The sequence below is a fragment of the Pistacia vera genome, unplaced genomic scaffold, assembly GCF_008641045.1.
Source record: "Pistacia vera cultivar Batoury unplaced genomic scaffold, PisVer_v2 Contig93, whole genome shotgun sequence".
Classification (NCBI taxonomy): domain Eukaryota; kingdom Viridiplantae; phylum Streptophyta; class Magnoliopsida; order Sapindales; family Anacardiaceae; genus Pistacia; species Pistacia vera.
Genome location: NW_022196812.1, coordinates 1664462 through 1690922, shown reverse-complemented (window position 1 = coordinate 1690922; position 26461 = coordinate 1664462). Strand labels below are relative to the sequence as shown.

The window sequence follows — 26461 nt, the reverse complement described above, 5'->3', positions numbered from 1 at the left end:
CACAAGCTTTTTTAAGGCCCATGGCACGGCACGACAAGCATATTTTCATGCCATGTTGTGCCATGGGCCTACACGGCCCATCGCCGACTCTATTCAAGGGTCAATCTCCATCCAGTTCGAAGAAACCTTACACGCCTCTATTCTTAAGTCAATTTTCTTGGTCTTTATTGGCTCGAGGCTCTTGATTTTTTTTTGTTCTATGACCGGATCATCTAATTATGGATGAATCATTATTAATGCTTTATTTGATATAATTTTTTTAATATTCCTTTTACAATATAATAATAAATAAATAAATAAATTATTTCCCATCTATGGGTTATATGTGCAATGTTTGTAGCCTAATGCATTGGATTTGGGGCGCCCATAGTAGAAGTAGCAACCCAATTTATTTAATTTGCAAAGGCGTATAGGACTCTGATTATTTACCTTCTAGAGGCCACATGCCCCATGTGAGACCATAAATAGATTATTCAAGATAAGTTAAGAGGAATATATTATATATATATATATTTTGTAACAAATATGATGAAGAAATCTCTTTTATGTTTTTATAATGTAGTGTTTGGGCTAGCTGTGTGTGCATCTCAACTCGTCCTCAAAGTTTATTGAACACCTAAATCTAATGAGTCAAGTAAGTCTCCAAGGTCTATTGAACATCTATAAGCTCAATGAAATAGGTAAGTCATAAATATGATAAGTGGTTATTTTGTGAGACTCGACCATAAGATCTCTGGATAACATCTGGATGATTAGAAATCTCATTTCATATAGGTTAAAGAGGATCATTGAGAGTTAATTGTAACAAGGCTTTTGAAAGTTAAAATACATGTATAGAATCGAATCATTATATATTATTACGGTTAAACCTTGTCAATGATATTATCAAAAGAGACAATTGATACTGATGAATGATGATCAAACCCAAACTTTAAACCTTATAAACGAAGTGAAGATGAATGTAACATAGTAAGATATATTGTATTAATCACCCTGGGTGGGGGATGGGGCGTAAAGACTCGGGTGTATTATTCAAAGGTCTTGAGTTGATTCCTCTGGTTGCTAAAAGGATAATACTGAAAGGGATCTGGTCGTTAACTTCAGGGTAACTTAGGGTCTAATAGATTAATCGAGACACGCATAAACTGGTGTAGACACTTTCAACATATATATTATATATATATATATATATATATATATATATATATATATATATATAATTATATTATATATATAGTACTAAAAATGTTGTTTATGCATATTAATGAATAATGTTGCGTTTCGGTATAGAATCAGTAGAATGTCATGGATCATGTGATACGCAGGAGGTGTGGGATTGAGATTTTAGATGATAAGATTTTATCAAGAATCTCAAATGGGCCCAAACCTAGACTTGGAAACCAAACCATGATGTCCAATTCCATTGGCCCACAAAACATCCATCAAACGGTGGTATAGCCCCACCTTCTCAAGTTAATACACAATTTGACAGATCACGATCTTTGAGGAGCAGCTCAGACTTGTCCCCAACCATTGAACCCAGCGTAGCCTCTCTTCACATAAAAACACAAAACACTTTGTCTCCAAGGTGGAATAGGTCAGACGACAAAGACCTGATGTAATGCCGTTTCAATTTTCAAATTGATATTTTCTCAACAACCCAATTCATTTTTGACTCATTCCTCTTAATTTTTTTACCCAGAATCCCAACAAAAAAACCCCACCCCCCCAAGAAAAAGAAAAAAATTTGAAAAGTGGAGTATGAGGATTCAAAGACAATCTAATCTTTTGTTTACACCAAGTTACATTGTTCATGATTTTGAGCATCTATGGGTTTTTGGGACGAACCCAGTGATCCTTGTCCTTGATTCTTCATAAAAAGTAGGAATCAGAAGTACCCAGATTCAAAAGTTTGATCTTTTGCGCCAACCCTAGTTGTTTTTGAACCGAATTTTTGAATAGGCTGTACTAAAGAAGAGGAATTTCAGAATTCGGGGGTGACCTTATTTGAGCTAGATGCAGGAAATATTAGAAAGGGAGAGAAAAATCAAGAGTTTGGCATCAAAACTAAATCTTGATTTCCCTGAACAGTTTGTTTCTTTTTATTGGGGCTTAAGTGATTGTTTTGCTTAATGGAACCATCATTGTCTCCCATTTTGACAATCTATGCTTTGTTTTAACCTTTTTTGCTCTTTCTATTCAGTCAAATTCACAAATTAATGCAAATATAACCCCTCCACCGCCTCCCCCACCACCTCCGCCTCCACCTCCGCCTCGTCCCTCGCCTCCGCCACCACAAGCACCGCCACCACCACCTAATGGATTACGCTCACCTCCACCCCCGGAATCACAATCCCCACCCACATCGCCGCCGTCGGACCCCACTCCGCCGCCATCAAATCCGACTCGGAGGGCCGTCAATACTACATCGGATGAAATCAATGAATCCCGACCACATCATCAAAAAAGAAATCCTGCAAAACCACCACCTACACATGAAAACAAGGTCAATACAGGGAAAAAGATTGGCTTGTTGTTTGTTGGCGTTGCAGCAATTTTGCAGATTGGTGTAGTGGGGTTCTTGGCTTTCAAGAGAAGGCAGCTTTTGAAGATCAGTGACAGATATGAAACTTGCTCTTCTTGAAATTCTTTTTTTTTTTTTTCTTTTTGGTTATAGGTTTCTTGAAGTTTGTCATATCATTATTCTTTTGTTTGGGGCATTGAATTACAATGTGGAGGCTTATTGATTGAATTGGATTGGAATGAGTTTCTTGGATGTGAGGGTTTTATTGGATTGGATTCAGATTCTTTGACGATGAGCTGTTAAGGGCAAGGCAATTAGAGATTGTTGAATGATGGTACATATTATCAAATTGAGTGTGGAGTATAGGTGTCTTCATTTGAGGTTCTCTGTAAAAAAAAATGCAGATGGGCATGTTGTTCATCATGTTGACATATTTTTCATTTCGGTTATGTAGTTTTGTCTACACGGCTGATAATTTAAAGCTGGAGAAATCCTTTTCCCTACAGCTTTTGTGCGTTCTTAAACGTTGTTAAATTTGTCAGTTAACTATGTGACTTAATGATAAATCTAGAAGTTATCTAAGGATTACAATGACAATATTTAGTCACTTTAAATGCTTGTTCATTTGATTGGTATCTCTTAAAGACTTGTGACATGTTTAAGATGCTTTCTGAATTTTTTTTGTTCATTGTTGCAATTTTTCCTGTCCATTAGCATTTCTAATGCTTCTGGGGAATACGAAATGAAAGAGGAGCAATAATAGGAATAGCCAATAAACTTGATTTGATCAAACATTCAAGGTGAAGTTATGATTTTCATGCATTAGGAGGTACGGAGTTGGTCTGCAATTAATTTGATCGACATGCTGGAGAATGTAACGGGGATTGTTGTTTGCACATATAGCAATCATGTTTGTCTGTTGTAGTGAAGAATTAGAAGATCTTATAAAGTTTTCCAGAAATTAATTAGTAACTTGAGCATCTTGTGGATATTATATCAAGGTGTTGGTTCTATATTCTTTATACACCCTTGCTGTTTTCTGGGATTCATGATTTTTTAAAATTTTAGGGATTTGTTTTGTATAGCATTTAGTGCCTCCTCTGTTCTCTTAGTATGGTTATACATTCTTTCGGTTTCTCTTGTATATAGAAATTTTTTAGATAGTGCTACCATTCTTTTGATGCTTTTGAAAATCTTACGGAAGAAGCATGTTGCCTCTTAGGTGATCTATTTATGGATCTGTTCTGTGTGATGTTTATCTAACCTTGAAAATGTACTGCATTGCACTTGCATTGTTTCGTTGTTTTGTTATATTTCTGTTACATTTATGAAGCAATGCTTGTTGCTTTTGGAAACCATCTTTGTTGGTTTGCATTTCTTCAAGCACTCGTTCAGTTTCGTCGTCGCAAATAAGATATGCAACTAAATGCTATTTGACATCTGATTCTTGTCATATGAATAATGCTCATGCTTACCCTGAAAAATGTTTGTAGTTCAGATCAAATATGTTGGTTTGGCTGATAGACTATTAGTGAATAAACAACCATAAGTTCTTGTTTGGCTCAAATTTCTTTTCTGAATTTCTTTGGTTAGTCTTCAAAACTGTTCAGAGAGAGCTGAAGCTGTATCTGATTGAGAGATAAAGATAAAACCTTGTCACTTTATGCTTGATAGGCCTATTAGTCAATTTTTCCTGTGATGGTAGGCTGCTAACCAAAGAATTATTGCTTGGGATCTTATAATATTTGACTCTGAATATAAATGAGTTGGAAAGAGAGAGGGTATCATGTTGCCCATTTGTCATTGTCTGGCACTGATCTGGACTTGGATTCTATGAGAATGTATCTATATTTAGTGATGAAAGTCGCGTTGCAGATAATCAATGGATCAAATCCTGTTAAAACATTTGAAAATGTGCAACAATCATGCATCTTTTCCTGCTTTTAAACCTTGGCCAATTGTTTGGTAAGTAGATTAGAAAGATATCTTGATGACACAGCTAAATTTGAGGGAAACAAGACAATAGGAGAACAAACTTTAGTCACAAACAAATAGGGGGGAATTTGTTATAATTCTAAATTTAACTGTACTTTATTGCTACAGATAATTCAAGCTTATATTAGCTTTTGAGTTTTGATGAGCTGGTTGTTTAATAAAGCTATATAAAGTTCACATAACCTTTCTTAGTGACATTAATTTCTTTTTCTTTTTTTATATTATTATTATTATTATTATTTTCTAAATAAGAATTTAATAATCAAAACAAAAGTGTTCATCATATCGATATATTGAAAAATATATAAAATGTATCGAAATGATAAAAACTTTTAGTCTGACAGTGTCCCACTCTCCACACTTCAATTTACCCACCCATGGTAGTCTATAGGTAAAGGCGAGCCAAGAGCATTGCAAATGGTCCAAGTTTCAGGTTGGGTTCTTTGTTGGGCATACTTTTGCCCATGATTTACTTGAGATGCTGCATTGATAGATCGCTACAGGATAGTTTCCTTTAAGAATTGTAGATCCGAACACTTTATTAAAAGAAAAAAGTTTCAATGACCTGAAGCACTGATAATTTATTTAAAAATGGTGTTATGTGATATTGGCCTAGTGAAAGGGAGTTCATTCCGTCTTGACAATATCCCGTGACAGGGCTTTGGGGCGGGATGGGGTAGGGGTTAAAAAAAATTGCAATTTCCTATTATGAATTATGATTGCGTATCCAAAATCTTAATCTGGAATTATTGCTAAGAAAGAAAAAGAGGTTTCTCCTCCAGGAACATTTAAATTTATGAGCCCAATGTTGACCAAAACAGTGGTAAAAGAACAGAACACTGTAAGGGGCCATTTTTATAGCGAGCTGCTTATACAACAGCAATGATGTGACCAGTGACCCATGCCAGCCCCATCAAACAGTTTTAAGAGTGGAGGAGGAGGAACAACGTGTTTGAATTGCAAACCAGAGTTCATAAGCAATTGAAGTTCTTTGAATTGATACTCTATATCAGTAAACCACATGTTTCAGTAACCATTTTGCGAACCCTGGTGGGTGTGATCATTTATTTGGGCGGCGTTAGATTTAATCGGAGGCTGCAATTAGCATGAGCCACTGGTGTTCTGGTTCTTCAAAGGTCTCTGCTTATTGTACGACTGGTGCATGCCAGCTGCAATATATATGAACTCGTTCATTTCATATTCATAAAGTACACTTATTATTGGTTTAATTTAACATCTCTCAAGTCTCAGGTTCAGGTTTGCAGCTTCAATTCCTTCTTCCAGGACAGAAATGTTAAGGGTCGTGTCGTGCCACTCTCACATCTTTCATGTACCCTGGCTCTGCTACTGCAACACCACCATTAATATGCCCATTTGTTTCACTGCTAGTCTGCTGCTATATTCACGCTTTTAATAAGCTTAAGTTCTTTGCCCGATCGTGTGGTTATTAAACAGGACATTATATTATGAGATACAGTTGATAATCTGATTTAATTAGATACTGCGAGATGAGACTCCAAGTTTGTGAAGAAGAATAAGCATGGAACCCAAAAGACAAAAGTAATAAAGTAGCTAACTAGCTTAGTCAAACTTTCTATTATAAGGATGAAGAAAGGCCAAAGCATATGAAAGATGCTTCCACTCAAACAAGTAAAAGTTATACAAATCCCAAACATGTTCTCTTTCAGGGGAATAAGAGAAAGAAATTTAAGTATCAAGATGGCAAAAGACAGGTTATATATATCTATATTTATATAGCTTCATGTGGCCCTCCATTATTGTTCATCACTTCTAAGCAAACCAAAGCTCTCCTAGCCACAATTTTGACAAAAGGCTGTGACCCACCAGCTAAGAGTACTATTTTGGACTTGGAATAATTGTCCATCATTGAGACCTCATCATCAACTATCTGCAAACACAAGGAAGAAATAAATAAATAAAAATCAAGTTCAAGAAGAAGACAAATATTGGAACAGTATTGAAGGAATAAAGAGGAACAGTAACATTAAATTTTTTTTACCAGTGTGAAGTCTGGAATTGGAAGAGAGATCAAGCCAGGAGTCTGTGTTCTTTGGTGACCACTCACCGCCAAAGAAGTGGTGTATTGGCTTCTGTATTTCATCTTCTTTTTCATACTTCATGGTTCTTGCTGATTTGAAATCAGTGCCCAAAACGAAACAATGTTGCTCTTGTTGCTGTTTGGAGTTCTCTTGAGAAAAAGTTTGAAACTGAGACTGTTCAGAGTATGGTTTGTATGAACCTTCCATTGTCAATGGCTGACATGAATCATGTAAAGTTCTAACACTCCCTGAAGCTTCTGGGAAGAAAGCTCTCTCATCAACAGTCTCTCTCATCCCATGAAAATACCTATTTTGCAAGAAGAATCAAAATATTCTTAATAACTAACCAACCATCAAAGCAAAGAAAACAGCAAAAATAGTTAACTTAAACTTTCCTTGTAAAACAGACTTATTACCTGTAATCTTTGTCAGCCTGAGAACAGGTTCCAGAATCAAAAAACAAATGATGAGTAGTAGAAATGTTATCTTGCGGTGACAAGCCAGAAGAGCCAGGAACAGTTCTTGAAGAGGAAGTTTGAGGGTTGTAAAGAAAAGGATTGAGAAGAGAGGTGGTGGTCTTTTGAGTTGGATCATGATGAGATTGAGAATAGAGTTCAGGAGATATATGTGGAAAAGAAGTTGGTGAAGAGTTGATGGAGATGTTACTTCTGTTGAGTGATGGAATTGGTGGAGAAGGATTTATTGTTGGTGTTGGAGGTGACGATGAAGTAGCTTCCACAGGCTTTCTTGAACGGTTTCTGCCTCTATGCATGTGCCTTTCACAGTACTTTGAGTCTGGGTTAGCTTCTTTTGAACACCTCCATTTTTTCCCATCTGTTCTTCTGCACCTTCCAGGTTCTGGGTCTGCCTTTCTGCCAAAACCCACCTGAAAACAACCCCACCCAACTGCACCAAAACCTCAAAAGTTATAATAAAGCATTCAACAAAATATGACACTTAAAAAAAAAAAATATAACAAAAAAGGCCTATCACAAAGCGTATGTGCTAAGGCTTACTTGGTTGAGGAGGGAAGAGTCTTGAAGCCATTGAAGAGTCTAGGCTTCTTTTAACTGAGTAGATGAGTTCATGAGGAATAGGGACTCCTGACACCATGTATTTGAAGATGAGAGCTTGGTGTTCAAGTTCTTGCCATTGGGTTTGAGTAAAAGGAGACCTAATATCTCTTGCACTAGTTGTTGCACCAGTAGTGATCATCTTTGAAACAGAAAAAGGTGAAGAAAAAGAAGGATGTTTGATAAAAGACCAAGAACTAGCTGCTGCTGCTGCTGCTGCTGATGATGGAAGATGCAACAAGTTAAGAGAGTTTTGCTGTTGTTGGGTTGATAGATTTGAAGGGTATTTTTGCATAGTCCCTCGGTTGCAGAATCTTCTTCTGTGCATGGATAGAAAGTAAAAACTAATGGCTATGATGATATTACTGCCAGCTCCTCACCTCACCTCACCTCTCTTCTCTCTCTTCTACTCTCTCTCTCTTTCTATCTTGAGTACTGAGAGAGTCTGCTCTTATAATGACTGCACCTCTGTTGCCTTCTGCTCTGATGCTTCTGCCTTTGTTGCTGCCCTTGTCTCTGACATCTTTACAGAAATCCATAAACAAATGTAATACAAGTAAAATTTAATTTAAATATGGGCACAGCTTAGGCTACTTTTATGTCATCCATCCACCTTTAGTATTGCTGTCTTCACATCTTAGTCCTGGAAATGAGTGCCATCTCATTTATTTGAGGCTACATTAATAACATTGTGGATTTATCTATCCTTGCTGATAAGGGTTTCCCTTGTCTAGTGTTAATATTACTTTATTATAAAGTATTATAAACTAAAACCCTTGTCTAGTGTTTGTGTCGTATAATATTACTTTATTATAAAGTATTATAAACTATGTATGTATGCATAGAGAGAGATACAAACACACCTCAGGCTCAGAGGGCTTAGCTAAGAACCTGAGGCCTGCTTTTTTAGTACGGATGAGCTGCTTTTTCTTTTTTCAACCTTTTTGGTTTTCCCACACTTGCCTTTAGTTTGTAAAGATAAACTCGGAGATACAGTGGATTGTGGACTTAGGGTTTCTTGCTTTTAGCTTTTATACATACTGTGATGCCTTACTTCACAGATGTACTTACTTTTTAAAACATAATTGAAGTTCTAAGTAATTAAACCTCTGATTATTCTGATAAACCAAAGCTGATTTGCATGCACTAATGGGTGTTATTTGACGACAACAGCAGAAACCATTCTAGTGAAAAACAAGTTTCTGATGAATCCACCCGATGTCATCTCTATTGTAGAAATGTTTAGGAGCTTCAATCTAAAGCTCTAATCAGCTAAAAAACAATACACAATCAGCAACTCTTCAGGTTTCAACTTACTAGGAATATAATTCATGAGAAGTAATCTTCACCTTCTATTTTGAGTTTGAAGTGATTAACTGGTCACCAGCAGGAGGGTTTAGGTTAGATTTGTGTTTTGTTCTCACATAGGGTTCCAGTTTCAAATTCAGATTTATTATGTAAGTTTGAAATTTTTTAAATTATAAATGAAAAAAAAAGTGACCCACCATAGGTAGTCCAACGGACAAACGAAAGGGGTTATGTAAGACTTTAATCGACAGTCTCAAATTCGATTTACCTGGGGCCTGGGCGGAATTGGCCCGTACACCTCAGTTAACTTAAAAAAAAAAAGAGATTTATCTTGAGGATTGTAGTAGAACTTATTGGATACTTTTTTTTTTTTATAACTAGAAGTGTCTGAGTTAATTTGTGCGCACCTCAACTAATTTCTTGAAACTTTAAAACTATCGATTAATTAAGAGTTGTAGTGACTATCTCTTATAATAATCGAGTTAAATTAAACTCAAAATCTATTAACTAATGCACCTAAAAGTGTTATTCGATGACTAGACCATCCAATTAAAATAAATAAATAAATAAACAAACGTGACGATGATTTGGTAATTTGGAATAATTCTTGCTTTAGTCATTCAAATAATTAGTGGCTTCCGGACAATGTTAGGATCATTTTGTATGAATAGTTAGTGTGGCAGAACCGCAGAAGGGAGATGAGTTAGATTTTAATAGGTTGGTGAGGAGGTAATAGCAGAGCAAGTGAAAAACCATTGGATAAAGAGAGGTTTGGTGTTGTTTGCTTGCAATTAAAAGCAGTCACTTTTAAACTTTGTTGAAAGTTAGCAGGTAAAAGTGTCAGCAGAGAAGTGCACTCTTGAGGTCAGGACTATTCACTCTGTGTTTCTCTGTCCCAGAACACATGCCTCTCTTTCTCCTTTATTATGCTGCTTCAACGAACTCACCACATCATTCATTCATTCATGAACCAATATTATTATTGGTTTTTCTCTCGGGTTGTTTTCAAATTATACAGAGTGTTTCCTTTGAACGAATAGAGCTCTTTAGATTCTGGTCTTAGTCATCTTTCCCCGTGATGTGAAGCATTTTTGGCAGAGTGTTTTTGGCAGTACTTTTACAGTCTCCTTTATAGGTCTCATCTGTAGGTCTAAACCTCACCTGAGCTGAGATATTTTTCTTTGACTCACAGAACCAGACTTTGTGAGTCAGTCACTCTCCTGCTTTGCCTAACTCTACGGGTTGGTTCCCAACTGCTTGCACTGTGTATTGCAGAACAAAAACTAAAATGAAAAATAATAAGAAGGAAATTAATTCATTCACAGTTAAGTCTTAAACGTATAATAATTTTTTGAATATATAAAGAAACCTTTGTGTTGTTAGATTTTTTATATCTTTAGGGGCTTAAGAAATTTTAAAGGGCTTTGATATATGACGCGTTTTTTTTTCTTTTTATAATTGAGGTATCCCACAACAACCCACCAAAAGTTATCTCACGATAATTTGTCATTACCATTTATAATGCCGAAATAATAAGATGATTGAACAATCAAGAAATAATTGGTACAAAAAAAACTACCATAGAATATATGAAGTTCGGATACTAAACCGAATAAACAACCATAAAAAGTTCTTAAACTTTCATTAATATAAATAATCATCAAAACTGCTCTATTGCGGTTATAATAACCTTTTTATAGTTTGCCCTAATAAAAAAACCTAGAAAAAGAATATTAAACAATCATCCAAGAGGTCCTAAAACATTCTAAAAATTGTAAATAAACCCAAAAAACTCTAGAAGTTTGCAAACACACCCCTAAAAAACTTAAAAAAAAAAAAAATGCCTAAAAACCCATCTAAATGATTCCAAAAGGCTAAAAAATGACAAAACTTGTGACTTTGCCACAAGCCTAACTTATTTGGCCGTTTCGAAGTGCCACGCCAAAATTCGTTGCATCCTGACATCGTCGACACTATTAAGCACTGTTTACTGCTCATCATTGTCCATCACTGTTCATTACTGCATTAATTTGCAGGTTGCAGCCCATTGGTTTGCTCTTACCACTATGACCATTTGTAGCCCTTTGATTCGTCCTTACCATTGGGTTATCCATGGATGGGTGAGATCTTGTTTTTAGGATTTGTTTTTCAGGTTTTTATTCATCAATTTACAGATCCATTGTAGCTTGGTAAACTCTTGAAATGCAGGAATATTAAGCATTTATGCAGTGAAATTTCTGAAAGGTGGACCTAGCTACCTGTTGTCACCAACTTTACCATAAAGGTTGGAAATAGAAATATCAAAAACAAAAACAAAATTGCAAAGAGCATACTTTTTCATAGAGATGGGCTTCATCTTTACAAGTTTAAGCCACTTTAGGGATTTGTCATGTGATCCATTATCAGCCCAGTCTGGCTTCAATCAAAGCGTATGGTATCAATTTCAAGTCTATCCAAGGATTGTTATTGCTCTAATGATAACAATTTGGTAAAAGATCGCCATATTAAGAAAGATATTTCCTTCATTTCATATTCTTTGTTGTGAATAAAGACGATTAATATGTCGTGCGTAGCCTAGATGGTTAGGACGAATTGAAGATAGTATAGGTAGATGCACGATCTCATGTTCGGTTGATGGATTATTACGCTATTCTCTCTTAAGAATTAGTTGAGGTGTGCGTGAACTGTCCTAAGCCGTCGTCCTTTGCCCTTAAAAGCAATACAAGCCTATTCAATAAGGTTATTAAATCAGTATCCTTTTTCTTCATTTAATTTCACTGATGTGAATAAGATGGTTCGCATAGTTACACACAAACTAATAGTTACANGTAATAGCAGAGCAAGTGAAAAACCATTGGATAAAGAGAGGTTTGGTGTTGTTTGCTTGCAATTAAAAGCAGTCACTTTTAAACTTTGTTGAAAGTTAGCAGGTAAAAGTGTCAGCAGAGAAGTGCACTCTTGAGGTCAGGACTATTCACTCTGTGTTTCTCTGTCCCAGAACACATGCCTCTCTTTCTCCTTTATTATGCTGCTTCAACGAACTCACCACATCATTCATTCATTCATGAACCAATATTATTATTGGTTTTTCTCTCGGGTTGTTTTCAAATTATACAGTGTGTTTCCTTTGAACGAATAGAGCTCTTTAGATTCTGGTCTTAGTCATCTTTCCCTGTGAAGCATTTTTGGCAGTACTTTCACAGTCTCCTTTATAGGTCTCATCTGTAGGTCTAAACCTCACCTGAGCTGAGATATTTTTCTTTGACTCACAGAACCAGACTTTGTGAGTCAGTCACTCTCCTGCTTTGCCTAACTCTACGGGTTGGTTCCCAACTGATTGCACTGTGTATTGCAGAACAAAAACTAAAATGAAAAATAATAAGAAGGAAATTAATTCATTCACAGTTAAGTCTTAAACGTATAATAATTTTTTGAATATATAAAGAAACCTTTGTGTTGTTAGATTTTTTATATCTTTAGGGGCTTAAGAAATTTTAAAGGGCTTTGATATATGACGCGTTTTTTTTTCTTTTTATAATTGAGGTATCCCACAACAACCCACCAAAAGTTATCTCACGATAATTTGTCATTACCATTTATAATGCCGAAATAATAAGATGATTGAACAATCAAGAAATAATTGGTACAAAAAAAACTACCATAGAATATATGAAGTTCGGATACTAAACCGAATAAACAACCATAAAAAGTTCTTAAACTTTCATTAATATAAATAATCATCAAAACTGCTCTATTGCGGTTATAATAACCTTTTTATAGTTTGCCCTAATAAAAAAACCTAGAAAAAGAATATTAAACAATCATCCAAGAGGTCCTAAAACATTCTAAAAATTGTAAATAAACCCAAAAAACTCTAGAAGTTTGCAAACACACCCCTAAAAAACTTAAAAAAAAAAAAAATGCCTAAAAACCCATCTAAATGATTCCAAAAGGCTAAAAAATGACAAAACTTGTGACTTTGCCACAAGCCTAACTTATTTGGCCGTTTCGAAGTGCCACGCCAAAATTCGTTGCATCCTGACATCGTCGACACTATTAAGCACTGTTTACTGCTCATCATTGTCCATCACTGTTCATTACTGCATTAATTTGCAGGTTGCAGCCCATTGGTTTGCTCTTACCACTATGACCATTTGTAGCCCTTTGATTCGTCCTTACCATTGGGTTATCCATGGATGGGTGAGATCTTGTTTTTAGGATTTGTTTTTCAGGTTTTTATTCATCAATTTACAGATCCATTGTAGCTTGGTAAACTCTTGAAATGCAGGAATATTAAGCATTTATGCAGTGAAATTTCTGAAAGGTGGACCTAGCTGCCTGTTGTCACCAACTTTACCATAAAGGTTGGAAATAGAAATATCAAAAACAAAAACAAAATTGCAAAGAGCATACTTTTTCATAGAGGTGGGCTTCATCTTTACAAGTTTAAGCCACTTTAGGGATTTGTGATGTGATCCATTATCAGCCCAGTCTGGCTTCAATCAAAGCGTATGGTATCAATTTCAAGTCTATCCAAGGATTGTTATTGCTCTAATAATATTATCGAATGGTTAACGTACAATTTGGTAAAAGATTGCCATATTAAGAAAGATATTTCCTTCATTTCATTTTCTTTGTTGTGAATAAAGACGATTAATATGTCGTGCGTAGCCTAGATGGTTAGGACGAATTGAAGATAGTATAGGTAGATGCACGATTTCATGTTCGGTTAATGGATTATTACGCTATTCTCTCTTAAGAATTAGTTGAGGTATGCGTGAAGTGTCCCAAACCGTGGTCCTTTGCCCTTAAAAGCAATTCAAGACTATTCAATAAGGTTATTAAATCAGTATCCTTTTTCTTCATTTAATTTCACTGATGTGAATAAGATGGTTCGCATAGTTACACACAAACTAATAGTTACAACATTTAACACGTACAGTACAGCGGCTATATAATGTGCTTTTGCTGTTAAAAGCAATTCCAGAACCAAAAAACAAAAAAGAATTCAGTTAAATGTGGACACTTATGACTCAGTGGTTGACTGGTTGTCCAAAGAAGTGGTCTGGCAAATTCAAGTACATTTGATTGCAGTAGTAGAATCTAGCCTTATGATATTCATCATCAAATATCGTCAGAATGCACATTCAAAGCCTGTAAAATTCAAACTTTGAATGCTATTTTCTTCTTTTTGTCCACTTCATATTTCTACTTGGCATCGTTGCAGAGTCAGTCTGCTACAAAATTATTGGAGAATATTTTTGGTTTCTAAATATCTGCATAGCTTTAGCTTTTACACATGCATTATTCATATAACCTACAACACTTTGCGGCTGATCGTTAAACCTCCGTTTAAAACCTCCAAGAAACTTCATTCTCAGCTGTAATTTTTGTTTTTGTTTTTTTTTTTTTTTTTCCAGTTGCCAGAAATTCGTCTTCCGCAATTTCGGAATCAACTACTTATTGGCAATTTATAGACTAAGACTGGGAGACAAACCCATTACATAATGTTGAAATCATAACCAAAACACATAATAAATAAAACAGAAAAGTAAAGAAGATATAATTAATTTACCCGGTTTGTTCTTAATTACTAGAACTATATTCAACATTTAAATAGAACAATTTTATTGAGTTTCAAAATCCACAGAATACTATAATAAAAAAGTACCGATAGCTTACTATTTCTTTCTATTTTTCTTGTATTAGGGTTTTTCTACTATAATAATATACATATAATAGTTACCCTAATTCATTTGGACTAACCATAGATCTAACCCGACTCAAACCTAAATATTTACAAATCAATTCTAAACTCATGCAAAGCCGATAATCCATCCAAAACTCATGTAAAGTATGAATCATATCACATATATAATGCCTATGAATTCATTTAAAAAAATACTTTAAAATGTTAATTTGTCACATTTTACATTGCCAGTGAATAAGACAGAATGATTACGTGAAGTTCAAAAATAAATTTCATGTAAACCTCTGCACAAAGAGACAATATTTATTCAATTGGGCCGACATGTTACATAATTATCTTCCTATGGCTATCTTAATTTTAGTAATAATTAAATAAAGTTTTTTAACTATAGCTACTTGGTCTTGACTGCTTTTTCTACACGTTTGAGAAGTCCATATTTTCCACATTATAAGTCAAGAAAGTAAGACAAAAAAATAGCTAACTGCTTCTTCTAAACCCATTTTCCTTTTTCCAAAGTTCCCTTGTTTCGATTGGGCAATAGCTTTATGAAATCAAAGGAAAAATCATTTCTCATTGACAAAGATAAAATGCATTATCTCAGGATAAAACAAAATATGACAAAGCACTCTAGATATATAGCTTGTTTGACAACTGCGGCATTTGCTTTGGATGAAAAATCTTAGCAGGAAGGGAAGTCTCAAGGGCCACTCATTGTTTCCATGGTTGTGAATTGTAGGACAGCAAGGCTTGAAAGATAAACTTTAAGCTTTTAGCTGTCAATCTGTCTTCTTATGCACCTCCTTTCTCTGTTCCCATGTGAAGCAACTGGACAATACTTTAGGATAATTTATTAACTTCCCAATATCTTGGCAATTTTCTTCCACTGTATCTTATTAATATTACAATTCTAAAATTTAAATTTCTGAATATTCATCTGACCATAAAACCTCTTAAATATGCTGCAATTTGAGTAACAATTAACAGATAAGTTACTTTATGTGTACAAGATTGTATCAGAAGAGAATTTGGTCCCATGTCCCAAAGTGTCAACCTGTCTATGAAATCTCTAAAGCATAGCTGCATAAGTGTTAAAATTTAACCACCATTGGTGGCCTGGTAGTCAAAGAGTAAAATGAGTTTTCTCAAGTTTCTGAATTCGAGTCTGCTCAGACCCTAATAGAGGTAGCTATTGGAGAATTATTTGGTTGAACTTTCAGGACCTAAGAAAATTAGTTAAAGTATACGCAAACTGGTTTGGATACCTTTATCATACAAAAAAAAAAAAAAAAAAAAAGTTTTCAAGAGAGGCAATATCATTAAATACTTGTCGTGCTAAACGGGCCATTGTTTATCATGCCTGTCACTGTTCAATTTTAAGGGCCGGTGCTCTAATTAATTTCCTTTTCTTTTTCCAATCATCAGTTTTTAATTACAAGAAAAAGAGGATTCCTGTTTTTTATCTGTTTAATTCGGCAACCAAGGGCCATATGCTTCACAGCAACAAAATTTTTGTTCTTTTCCAATCAGAATATCCTTTTTCCATATATCTATTTTCATTTCATGTACTTACTTATTGTTGTAATATATTGCTCTCCTTGTATATTTATCGGTGTAATATATTGCTCTCTATACATACATACATACATACATACATGATATTATTGGATAAATAATATTTTCATTGTAACATCTCCTATCAACCTTTTATTAGTGTGGTTCCAGGAGTTAAGATTATTACGGATTGTTTTACTTATTTTATTTGATGAAGTTCGGATTTGTTTCTCACCTATCTCAAAAAATGGTTTCAGAATGCGTCCCTTAACTTAAAGTTGGATATTATCTTTTTAAACAAGTAGGAGTACTAATTGGGCTAAATGACGTGAGTAGATTTTTTTTTTTTTTTTAAATTGTGGCATATGTACAAATTGCACGAGCTCCAAACCTCATCTATACGCATCCAAAGTTCTATATAAACCAAGCCAAACCCATCAAACGATTACCACATTCAATACCAAACCACAAAAATGCTCCAGATACTCTACTTCTTTGCTCTCCTTTTCACTTTCTCCAAGAATGCAGCTGCCATTGACTTCTGTGTGGCAAACCTGAAACGGCCAGCAGGTCCAGCAGGCTATCCTTGCATAACACCCACCAAAGTAAGAACAAATGACTTTGTGTTCACAGGCCTTGGAGTTGCTGGAAACACCACAAACCTTATCAAAGCTGCTGTGACTCCCTCATTTGTAGCTCAATTCCCGGGCCTGAATGGCCTCGGATTGTCCATTGCTCGGCTTGACCTGGCGCCTGGTGGTGTTGTCCCAATGCACACTCACCCGGCTGCGTCCGAAATTCTATACGTGTTGCATGGAAAAATTACTGCCGGATTCATTTCTTCAGCTAATTCTGTCTATGTGAAGACACTTTTCAAGGGTGATGTCATGGTTTTCCCGCAAGGATTGCTGCATTTTCAAACGAATGGCGGTGGGAAACCAGCTAGTGCTGTTGTGAGCTTTAACAATCCAGACCCTGGACTACAAATTCTTGATTTTGCATTGTTTGGTAACAACTTGGCTTCTTCTTTGGTGGAGCAGACTACTTTCCTTGACGATGCTACTGTGAAGAAGCTTAAGGGTATTCTTGGTGGCACTGGCTAAGATTGCCAAGAAATTATAAATTGTTAATTTCTTCTTATCATATTAATTCTCTGCCTTCTTGTAGTTCTCCGAGCTATGAAATTTTCTGATTAATTAATTAATGGAATTTGTGGATTTCTATTTTCGTACAATGCCGGATATGTAGAGTTTATATAACTTTACATCATCCAGTTATCTAACTGTAAGTAACTATTACCAATAAAAAAAATAGAATACAATGAATATTAGACCTTGGATTTATATCTTGCTTTATGAGGAATTTAAAAAAAAAAAAAAAAAAAATCAACTCAACTAGATCTTTTAAGTTATCCCAAGTAAATAAATTCTCCTTCTAGAAATTTTGCAAATTAAATTCCAAAGTTCGACAGAAATGTTGTGGTAGAAAATTAAATTAAGCGACAAATTAAACAATAGAACTGCTAGAAGGCAAGAGATAATCTTATCCCTTCTGTATGGGCGTATGGTTAAGGCTTCTTTGCATGTCAACGTAACGCCGGTCACTCTCTTCCCATTTGTTTTGTCCACACAATAAATTAAATGGAAGACTTTATATAGTCCTAGTTAAAAATGCACTGTTTGATATAGTCAGCACTTCCATATGTATATTAACAATAGCTCTCTTCTGATTTTTGAATTGGGATATTTAATCTTTAATAATAATACTAAACGATAAAAATGTGATATGAAATAAAAGGAAGAGTGAATATGATGAGTTTATTTACTCTTTCATTCATTTCTTGATACATTATTTTATACAGAATATTTGCAAGATTTTTTTGTATGTTTAACATTACTCAAATCTTAATTATATTAACAATGATCAACTTTTGCATGTGAGAGTTTATACAAATAGTTTTGTCTTTTTAACAATGAATCTTGCGTGTAACTGTAGTTTAAGTCTAGATCTTAAATTCGGATATTTTTAGATACCCACTTGAGAATTTTACATGTGTTGACATATTGATCAATCTATAGAGAATGAGAAAAATCACTGACCTTGCCTAGCAAAACCTCCCATTTTTCCTTCTCCATATATTTTCATTACAATTAATGCTTTAATTAATCTGATTTTCATTTTGTTACTGAAGTACTGTATAAAAATTAATTAAATAGGAGCTAATAAATGAATTTATTATAAAACAGAAGTCAAATTTTGATACAAAGTCGAATTTATTTTATTAAACGAGGAACAATTAACTTGTTGTTATATATATCTAGAGANCTTGGATTTATATCTTGCTTTATGAGGAATTGAAAAAAATAAAAAATCAACTCAATTAGATCTTTTAAGTTATCCCAAGTAAATAAATTCTCCTTCTAGAAATTTTGCAAATTAAATTCCAAAGTTCGACAGAAATGTTGTGGTAGAAAATTAAATTAAGCGACAAATTAAATAATAGAACTGCTAGAAAAGGCAAGAGATAATCTTATCCCTTCTGTATGGGCGTATGGTTAAGGCTTCTTTGCATGTCAACATAACACTAGCCACTCTCTTCCCATTTGTTTTGTCCCCACAATAAATTAAATGGAAGACTTTATACAGTCTAATGCACTGTTTGATTTAGTCAGTATATATATATATATATATATATATATATATTAACAATAGCTCTCTTCTGATTTTTGAATTGGGATATTTAATCTTTAACAACAATACTAAACATATAAAAATGTGGCAGGAAATAAAAGGAAGAGTGAATATGATGAGTTTATTACTCTTCCATTCATTTCTTGACACATGACTTTGTATAGAAACATTTGTAAGATTTTTTTTTTTTTTTTTTTTTATGTTTAACATTACTCAAATCTTAATTACATTAACAATGATCAACTCTTGCATGCAAGAGTTTGTACGATTAGTTTTGTCTTTTTAACAATGAAGAAAGATAAATCTTGCGTGTAACTGTAGTTTAAGTCTAGATCTTAAATTAGGATATTTTTAGATACCTACTTGTTATACCTAAAAAGTCACGCTGATGTTATCTCAATAAGTGCCTAAAAGATAAATTGTAATTCCTGTTAAGCTCATACCGCCTCAAAGATATCTTATACCAACCCTATCTCATTTTAAAAGAAGAATAGATCAGAAGCCTTCCATGTGTCAAGGCAACTTGCAAAGCACTCATTACATTGACATCAAAGGTGTATAAATTGACACTTCTCTTCACGAAAAGGGAGGTTGGGCATATGAGAGCTAGGCATAGATTTGAGCTTCATTATTTCTCTCTGTAAACAAAGTATTTCTCTATCTTTGTATGCCTTACGGGCAATATCATGGAAATAGCCAGAGAATAATAAAATAATGGTGGATGTAGGATTTGTTTTAAGCATCCGAACTACTATAAAAACCCCTCTTGTCAGTCTATTATTTATGTTTCCTGCAACACATATAATCTTAACACCATATTCAAATCTCATGGATCTATCATATGTAATTTTTAAGACTCTCTTAGCACTTTGCACGTGCGAATCGTTGATGTCCAAAATCAAGCATCAACACTACTTGAGAATTTTACATGTATTGACACATTGATCAATCTATGGAGAATGAGAAAAATCACTGACCTTGCCTAGCAAAACCTCCCATTTTTCCTTCTCCATATATTTTCATTACAATTAATGCTTTAACTAATCTGATTTTCATTTTGTTACTTAAGTACTGTATAAAAATTAATTAAATAGGAGCTAATAAATGAATTTATTACAAAAGAGAAGTCAAATTTTGATACAAAGTCGAATTTATTTTATTAAACGAGGAACAATTAACTTGTTGTTATATACATCTAGAGAGAGAGAGAGAGAGAGAGAGAGAGAGAATTACATCCGTATTTCTTCCTTTGATGGAAAAATAGTAGGTCCATAAGTGGAAGAGATCATTTCAAACAAGAGATGAGACTGCAGCATTGCAAATAAGGTCACTGGGAGACTGCCAAGAAGGAAAATTGGGAAGATAGTCCATTTCCATTGATGAGTGCAATTGATGTAGAACGTTGCACCATAGGCTACCATCATGCTTGCAATAGAAACGAACAAGGTGATTTGGCCGATAATTAACTTCTCGGGCAAGGACTTCAAAAAATCATCTGGCGAGTAACGTGTAGTGAGGATTCCCAAGAACATTAACACTGAAGCAATGGAAGAAACGAATGCAAGCGCATCTGATATGGCGAAAATAATAAAAGCCGGTCCTTCAGTGTTGGTGCCTCCTGGTATAGTGAAAGCGGCGGCAAATACTATGGTGATTATGAGTGCAGCAACAACCGTGCATGATGAAGCACTCCCCTTCATCCATTTTTCACCTTCCTTAACTAATGTCTTATGTTCTTCCTCAAACACTTGTATAGGAGTTTTACCCTTACTATTTTGCATCTCCTGCATGGATGGAGGCACAAGATTTTCCACAGCCTGATGAAAAAGTTTACATATAATTAATGATGCGTTTAGTATTTCAGATATATAGAATATTATGTGAAAAAGTTTTTTAAGGAAATATAATACAGAAAAAGCTTTATGTGAATATAATAAATCTTTTGAAGAGTGAAATTAATTAGTTGATGTTTTGAATAAAATCATAAATGTTACACAATATCAAATGTATACTTTTCTTCTTCTTCTTTAACATTTTTCAAATTTATTAAGCATAAAAAACTTTTGTAAAATAGTATCAAGAAGATTGGCACGACATAAATTAATTAATTAATTAGTTCTAAAAGGACTACTCAAATGTATATAGATCACCTTAAACCATTGCACCTCCCGCTGCATTTGCAATGCTGAACCTGCTATTTTACTTGAAGGTGCTGACTTTCCGGCTAAGTGCAGGACGGTGTTCAAATCATTGTCTACGGAGTCTTCCCAACTTTTCCCTAACTCCTTTAATATGATACGGAAAACTATTTCATGACGATGCAAAACTGCAAGCTGCTGCACATCTTTCCCATCTTCGTCAACGAAACAAAAAGCATTTTCATATACCTTCAAAATTTCATCGACAATCTCAAAAATCCCCAATCTTGTAGCTATGAGGATTGGTTGCTTTAATGCCTCTAAAGCTTTTTCAAAGTCCCAAACAACTTCCCCACACACTGTTCTTACAATTTCAAGCGCTTGCATGTGATTTAACTTTTCATCGTGTATGCGTTTGATGCATGGGGCTGTATATATATATTGAACTCAAGTCTATAAATGAAGATTAATTTTATTTAAAGAACCGGTGAAATGAATTCACACAACCATTAAAATCCTTACCTAGCCGCATGAGGACATTCCAGAACATAGAGTTCAATTTTTGGCGCATTCCACCTGATATATATAGACAAATAGCTTTGAGTGTTGACTTTACAAGGTCAATTATCGTGGTCTATAGATGGAAGATTGTGAAATGAAAAACTATTGGAGATATTTACTATTAAACGTACTTGCAGATATCTCAGATATCTGTCTGGGGTTTTCCATGTCTCCATCTACGCTTCCAGGGTTTTGGAAATCGGTCTTTTCGGCCTGAGGGGAAGGCATATTATCATCTTTCACTGGAATGCCTGCAAAATACATACACGTGAGAAATTTAGGCATCTTTATGTTGGATACAAGTTCAACTTCAGGATAAGGTTTCCTATGACTTTAACACTACTAGTGTAATTCTGAAACTCAAAAGTAATTTCTTCAACAATAAACTGTAAGATAACAGATGGCTTATGTATTTGGATGGAAATATCCTTGACTTTTTAATCTGAACCGTCCTCAGATTTCAAGGATTGATGACATATGGTCATAGAAATTAAAAACCTTTTTTTTTTTTTTTTTAAATAATCCTAGACTATAATGAGAAGATTATGTGATATGTGGGTGCATTAGACATGTGATTTAACAAAGTGAAAGATAGCAGGGATTATTTGATACTAACAATTATAGGTTAAGCGTTGCAAAAATCCAAGCCGACACCCACTCTTAAACCGCTTAGGCTTTTTAGCCAGCATTTTTAAAATCTCCTCTTTTTGCTTTGGATTCAAAACACGATTCAAAACACGATCGCGCAGTTGGTTCTTCAATAAACGAAGAGCTATACCTGTGCATGAAGAGACTAAAATCAGAGCGAGCACAACAATGTATTGTGAAAGAAGCCAAAAGGGTCATCTATACGACTATACCATATAATTAATAAATTAAACAATTGTAAGTGAAAAAATAGATCCCGCATATTTAAGGTTTATATTGCACTAACCCAATAGATTAGATTCGATCAGACATGTAACCAGCTGATATTTGTACTCTGTTTTTTCTATTTGTAATCTAGTGCGTGGAAGTAGAAATTGAACTATTTCCTCGTGTCCAAAGCTTGCTGCTACATGAATTGAAAGCTCATCGTCCGCAGTTGAAGTTGTATTTGGTAAATCAGGGAAAGAATTCACAATGGTTTCTACAGCCTTTTTATTGCCCAAGGCTGCTGCCTTGTATAAAACCGTCCTGCCATCAGCATCTTTTGCCAATACAGATTCTGCAAACTTCGGTGCATTCTCTCGCAACAATGAAATTGCGGCGTCATTATCCGATCGTACAATTAAGTGGAAAAAGTTTGCAGACAATTCGGAAATCTTGTCCGTGAACACCTGCGGGTGATTATGTCTAATGAATTCTCCAATAGCTTTCCAATCATTCTGTTGTATAGCTCTGCGTAGTGGCCTGTAATGAACAAACTTCTCCTCATCAAATTCTGTAGCCGCTTTACATTTCTTCATCCATTCTGCATATATTGAGAAAGTAGGTAATATAAATTGCCAGCTATATTAGACATTAAATCACCAGTAAGTATAGAATGAGAAAAACCAATAAATAAAATTACCTTCTGAATTCTCAGGAAGTTCTATGTCTGTCATTTTGTCGTAACATATAAAGTGTTTGCTATATTAGACATTAAATCATCAGTAAAGCAGAGAATGAGAAAAGCCAATTAATAAAATTACCTTCTGAATCCCCAGGACTTTCCTCGCCTGTCATTTTATCTTAACATATAAAGTGTTAGCTATATTAGACATTAAATCATCAGTATAGTATAGAATGAGAAAAACCAATTAATAAAATTACCTTCTGAATTCATAGGAAGTTCCCTGTCTGTCATTTTGCCTTAACATATAAAGTGTTAGCTATATTAGACATTAAATCACCAGTAAAGTATGGAATGAGAAAAACCAATAAATAAAATTATCTTCTGAATTCTCAGGAAGTTCTATGTCTGTCATTTTGTCGTAACATATAAAGTGTTAGCTATATTAGACATTAAATCATCAATAAAGTATAGAATGAGAAAAACCAATGAATAAAATTATCTTCTGAATTCTTAGGACGTTCCATGCCTGTCATTTTGTCTTAACATATAAAGTGTTAGATATGTTAGACATTAAATCATCAGTAAAGTATAGAATAAGAAAAACCAACTAATAAAATTACCTTCTAAATTCTCAGGAGGTTCCCTGTCTGTCATCTTGTCTTTAAGTACTTTTGCTGGTCAAGTGATCGCTGATCAGAGAAAAATTTTGGTGAAACATTGCACCGGTTTTCAAGTATATATAAGGCAATACGGCAACGCCTCATCCAATTCGTAAAGAAGAATTGGAATAATTAATTTGAGTCGCGGGAAGGCAATTCCTTACTTCCCCCGACGTAAATCTTTTGGAATTTTTTTATTTGTTTCCCCGACATAATTAATTTGAGTTTTTATTTGTCACTTTTTGTTGGATCTTATCTCTGTGGCTTTGCTTTGCCCTTCATTGTACTTCTCTGTTACGGTTTGTACAATTTCATATGTTAGGCCTAAAATGTCAAGCTGATGTCAGCTTAATAAGTGCCTAAAAGATAGAATGTATTAACTGTCAAACCCATACTGCTTCAAAGATATTTATATCAATCTTATCTCATTTTAAGAGATAGACGGATGAGAGCTCTCTATGTATCAAGACAACTTGTAAAACACTCATGACATTGACCTCAAAGGTGTATAAATGACACCTCTTTTTATGAAAAAAAGAGGTTGGACATATGAGAGTTAGACATAGATTTGAGCTTTATTATCTTTCTCTGTAAACAAAGTTTTTCTCTATCTTTGTATGCCTTATGGGCAATATCAGATAAATAGCCAGAGAATAGCAAAATAACAGTTAGTGTAAGATTTGTTTTAAGCATCTGAACCACTTTAAAAATCTCTCTTGCCAATCTTTTATTTATGTTTTCTGCAAACATATATACTCTCAGCACCATATTCAAATCTCATGAATCTATCAAGTGTAATTTCTAAGACTTTCTTAGCACTTTGCACGTACGAGTCGTTGGTGTCAAAATCAAGCATCAATAGTTTGGTGGCCCATGCAAGTCTCGAACCTGCGCCCAAGCTCCCCAATGGCTTGGTCAGATCACAAACCACATGCATCAGAGCCCTTAGATTGTGTGACCAGATCGCAGATCACACGCATTAGAGCTCTTGGATCGTGTGGTCAGATCGCAGATTGCATGCATTAGAGTTCTATGATTGTGTGGCCAGATCGCAGATTGCACACATCAGAGTTCTCACATCGCATGGTCAGATCGCAGATCACATGCATCAGAGTTCTCCTATCGCGTGGTCAGATCGCAAATCGCATGCATCAGAGTTCTTAGATCACGTGGCCAGATCGCAGATCATACACATCAGAGTTCTTTGATCACGTGGCCAGATCACAAATCGCACGCATCAGAGTTCTCAGATTGCGTGGTCAGATCGCAGGCATTAGAGTTTTCCGATCGCGTGGTCGGATTGTAGATTGCACGCATCAAAGTTTTCAGATCGCGTGGTCAGATCGCAGATCGCATGCGTCAAATCACCTAGATGGCGTGGCTAGATTACAGATCGCACGCATCAGAGTTCTTCGATTGCGTGGTCAGATCGCAGATCTCACGTATCAGAGCTCTCCGATCGCATGGCTAGATCACAGATTGCACGCATCAAAGTTCTCCGATCGCGTGGCCAAATCGCAGATCACACGCATCAGAGTAATTTGCATATGAGATGCCATTTGCATCTGTTGGTTAAGCTTTCAATAATTTATACCATCTTTTTCATGTGATCATCAATTTATGTGAAAATATCCCTCCATTTTTTTTTAACATACAAGCTCAGTACAATTTCCATCAATTACATGAAAATTTTTAATGCATCTATTCATATCTTAGTTAACAATCAAAGTTGCAATTCTCTTTTAAACTAAAGATTACGTTAGGAATTCAAGTAACTATGAATATGTCCCCACAAACTGGACGGCAGAAAAAGCTAGCAAATAAAATAAAAGGAGAAGATACGTTAATATAACAATTCCAGAAGCTCTCTCTCTCTCTCTCTCTCTCTCTCTCTCTCTCTCTCTCTCTCTCTCTCTCTCTCTATATATATATATATATATATATATTGTTACTTTTGGGATTGTTTTGTTGTTGATATATTGTTAAATGTTGCAAAAAAGAGCCGAGTGTATACTGTATACATAGTAATCTCAATATTTCAATTAGAAAGCAATAATACGAAATAATTAACTACCTCTCGGTGGTTGAGTGGTTTAATAGAAACTCTTTGATGTGTTACTTAAGAGGTCATAAGTTTGAATCCCTCCTCGATTACTAATAGAGATAGCAACTAGAGCTTTTATTCAATCAGTAGTTTTAAAGTTCTAAGGGATTAATTAAAACGCTCATAAGTTGGTTCGAACACTTTTAATCATAGAAAAAAATAAAATATGAAATCACAATTATTAACCTTATCAACAAAATGTAAAAGGATTAGCTAACAGCATATGAAAATACAAAATAGGTAGAATCTTATTTAAGAGATAGTATTACCTGAAATTATTTGCTGAACTAGAAATTCGACAAAGTGTCATGTATTGGTAACAAACAAGTTATTATAAATTTATAAAGAGATTATATGTAGATAGACTTTGACAGAAAAAAAATACAAGTCTTAATTAATATTTATATATTATGCCTAATTTGATTTCACTATACAAAATTAGATATATAAATATATAATTTTTTTTTTTCTTCAAAGAACGCAACCGGCTAGCCTCTAGCAGGCCCTCTAATGGCCGTAGACGGAGTCATGGGGTCAAGTGGCCGTAGAT

General features: G+C 34.6%; 4 protein-coding genes across 4 annotated transcripts; 2 read left to right on the top strand and 2 right to left on the bottom strand.

Annotated features, from left to right (window-relative positions):
• The first annotated feature begins 625 nt into the window (after positions 1-625).
• LOC116120357 (formin-like protein 3) lies at positions 626-2776 on the top strand. Its single transcript, XM_031406309.1, has 2 exons — positions 626-680; positions 2118-2776. Exons 1-2 carry the CDS (start codon positions 626-628, stop codon positions 2642-2644), a joined length of 582 nt encoding a protein of 193 aa, XP_031262169.1. The 3' UTR covers positions 2645-2776.
• A 3328-nt stretch (positions 2777-6104) lies between these two features.
• LOC116120405 (growth-regulating factor 5-like) lies at positions 6105-8055 on the bottom strand. The gene is made up of 4 exons (XM_031406362.1): positions 7596-8055; positions 6996-7485; positions 6540-6886; positions 6105-6428 (listed from the first exon to the last, which is right to left on the bottom strand). The coding sequence occupies exons 1-4, from the start codon at positions 7978-7980 to the stop codon at positions 6421-6423; spliced, it is 1230 nt and encodes a 409-aa protein (XP_031262222.1). The 5' UTR covers positions 7981-8055; the 3' UTR covers positions 6105-6420.
• An 8600-nt stretch (positions 8056-16655) lies between these two features.
• On the top strand, positions 16656-17448 carry LOC116120260 (germin-like protein subfamily 3 member 1). Its single transcript, XM_031406210.1, has one exon. It carries the CDS (start codon positions 16695-16697, stop codon positions 17322-17324), a length of 630 nt encoding a protein of 209 aa, XP_031262070.1. The 5' UTR covers positions 16656-16694; the 3' UTR covers positions 17325-17448.
• A 2693-nt stretch (positions 17449-20141) lies between these two features.
• On the bottom strand, positions 20142-21623 carry LOC116120259. Its single transcript, XM_031406209.1, has 3 exons — positions 21573-21623; positions 21063-21478; positions 20142-20729 (listed from the first exon to the last, which is right to left on the bottom strand). The coding sequence occupies exons 1-3, from the start codon at positions 21619-21621 to the stop codon at positions 20142-20144; spliced, it is 1053 nt and encodes a 350-aa protein (XP_031262069.1). The 5' UTR covers positions 21622-21623.
• Positions 21624-26461: the final 4838 nt, after the last annotated feature.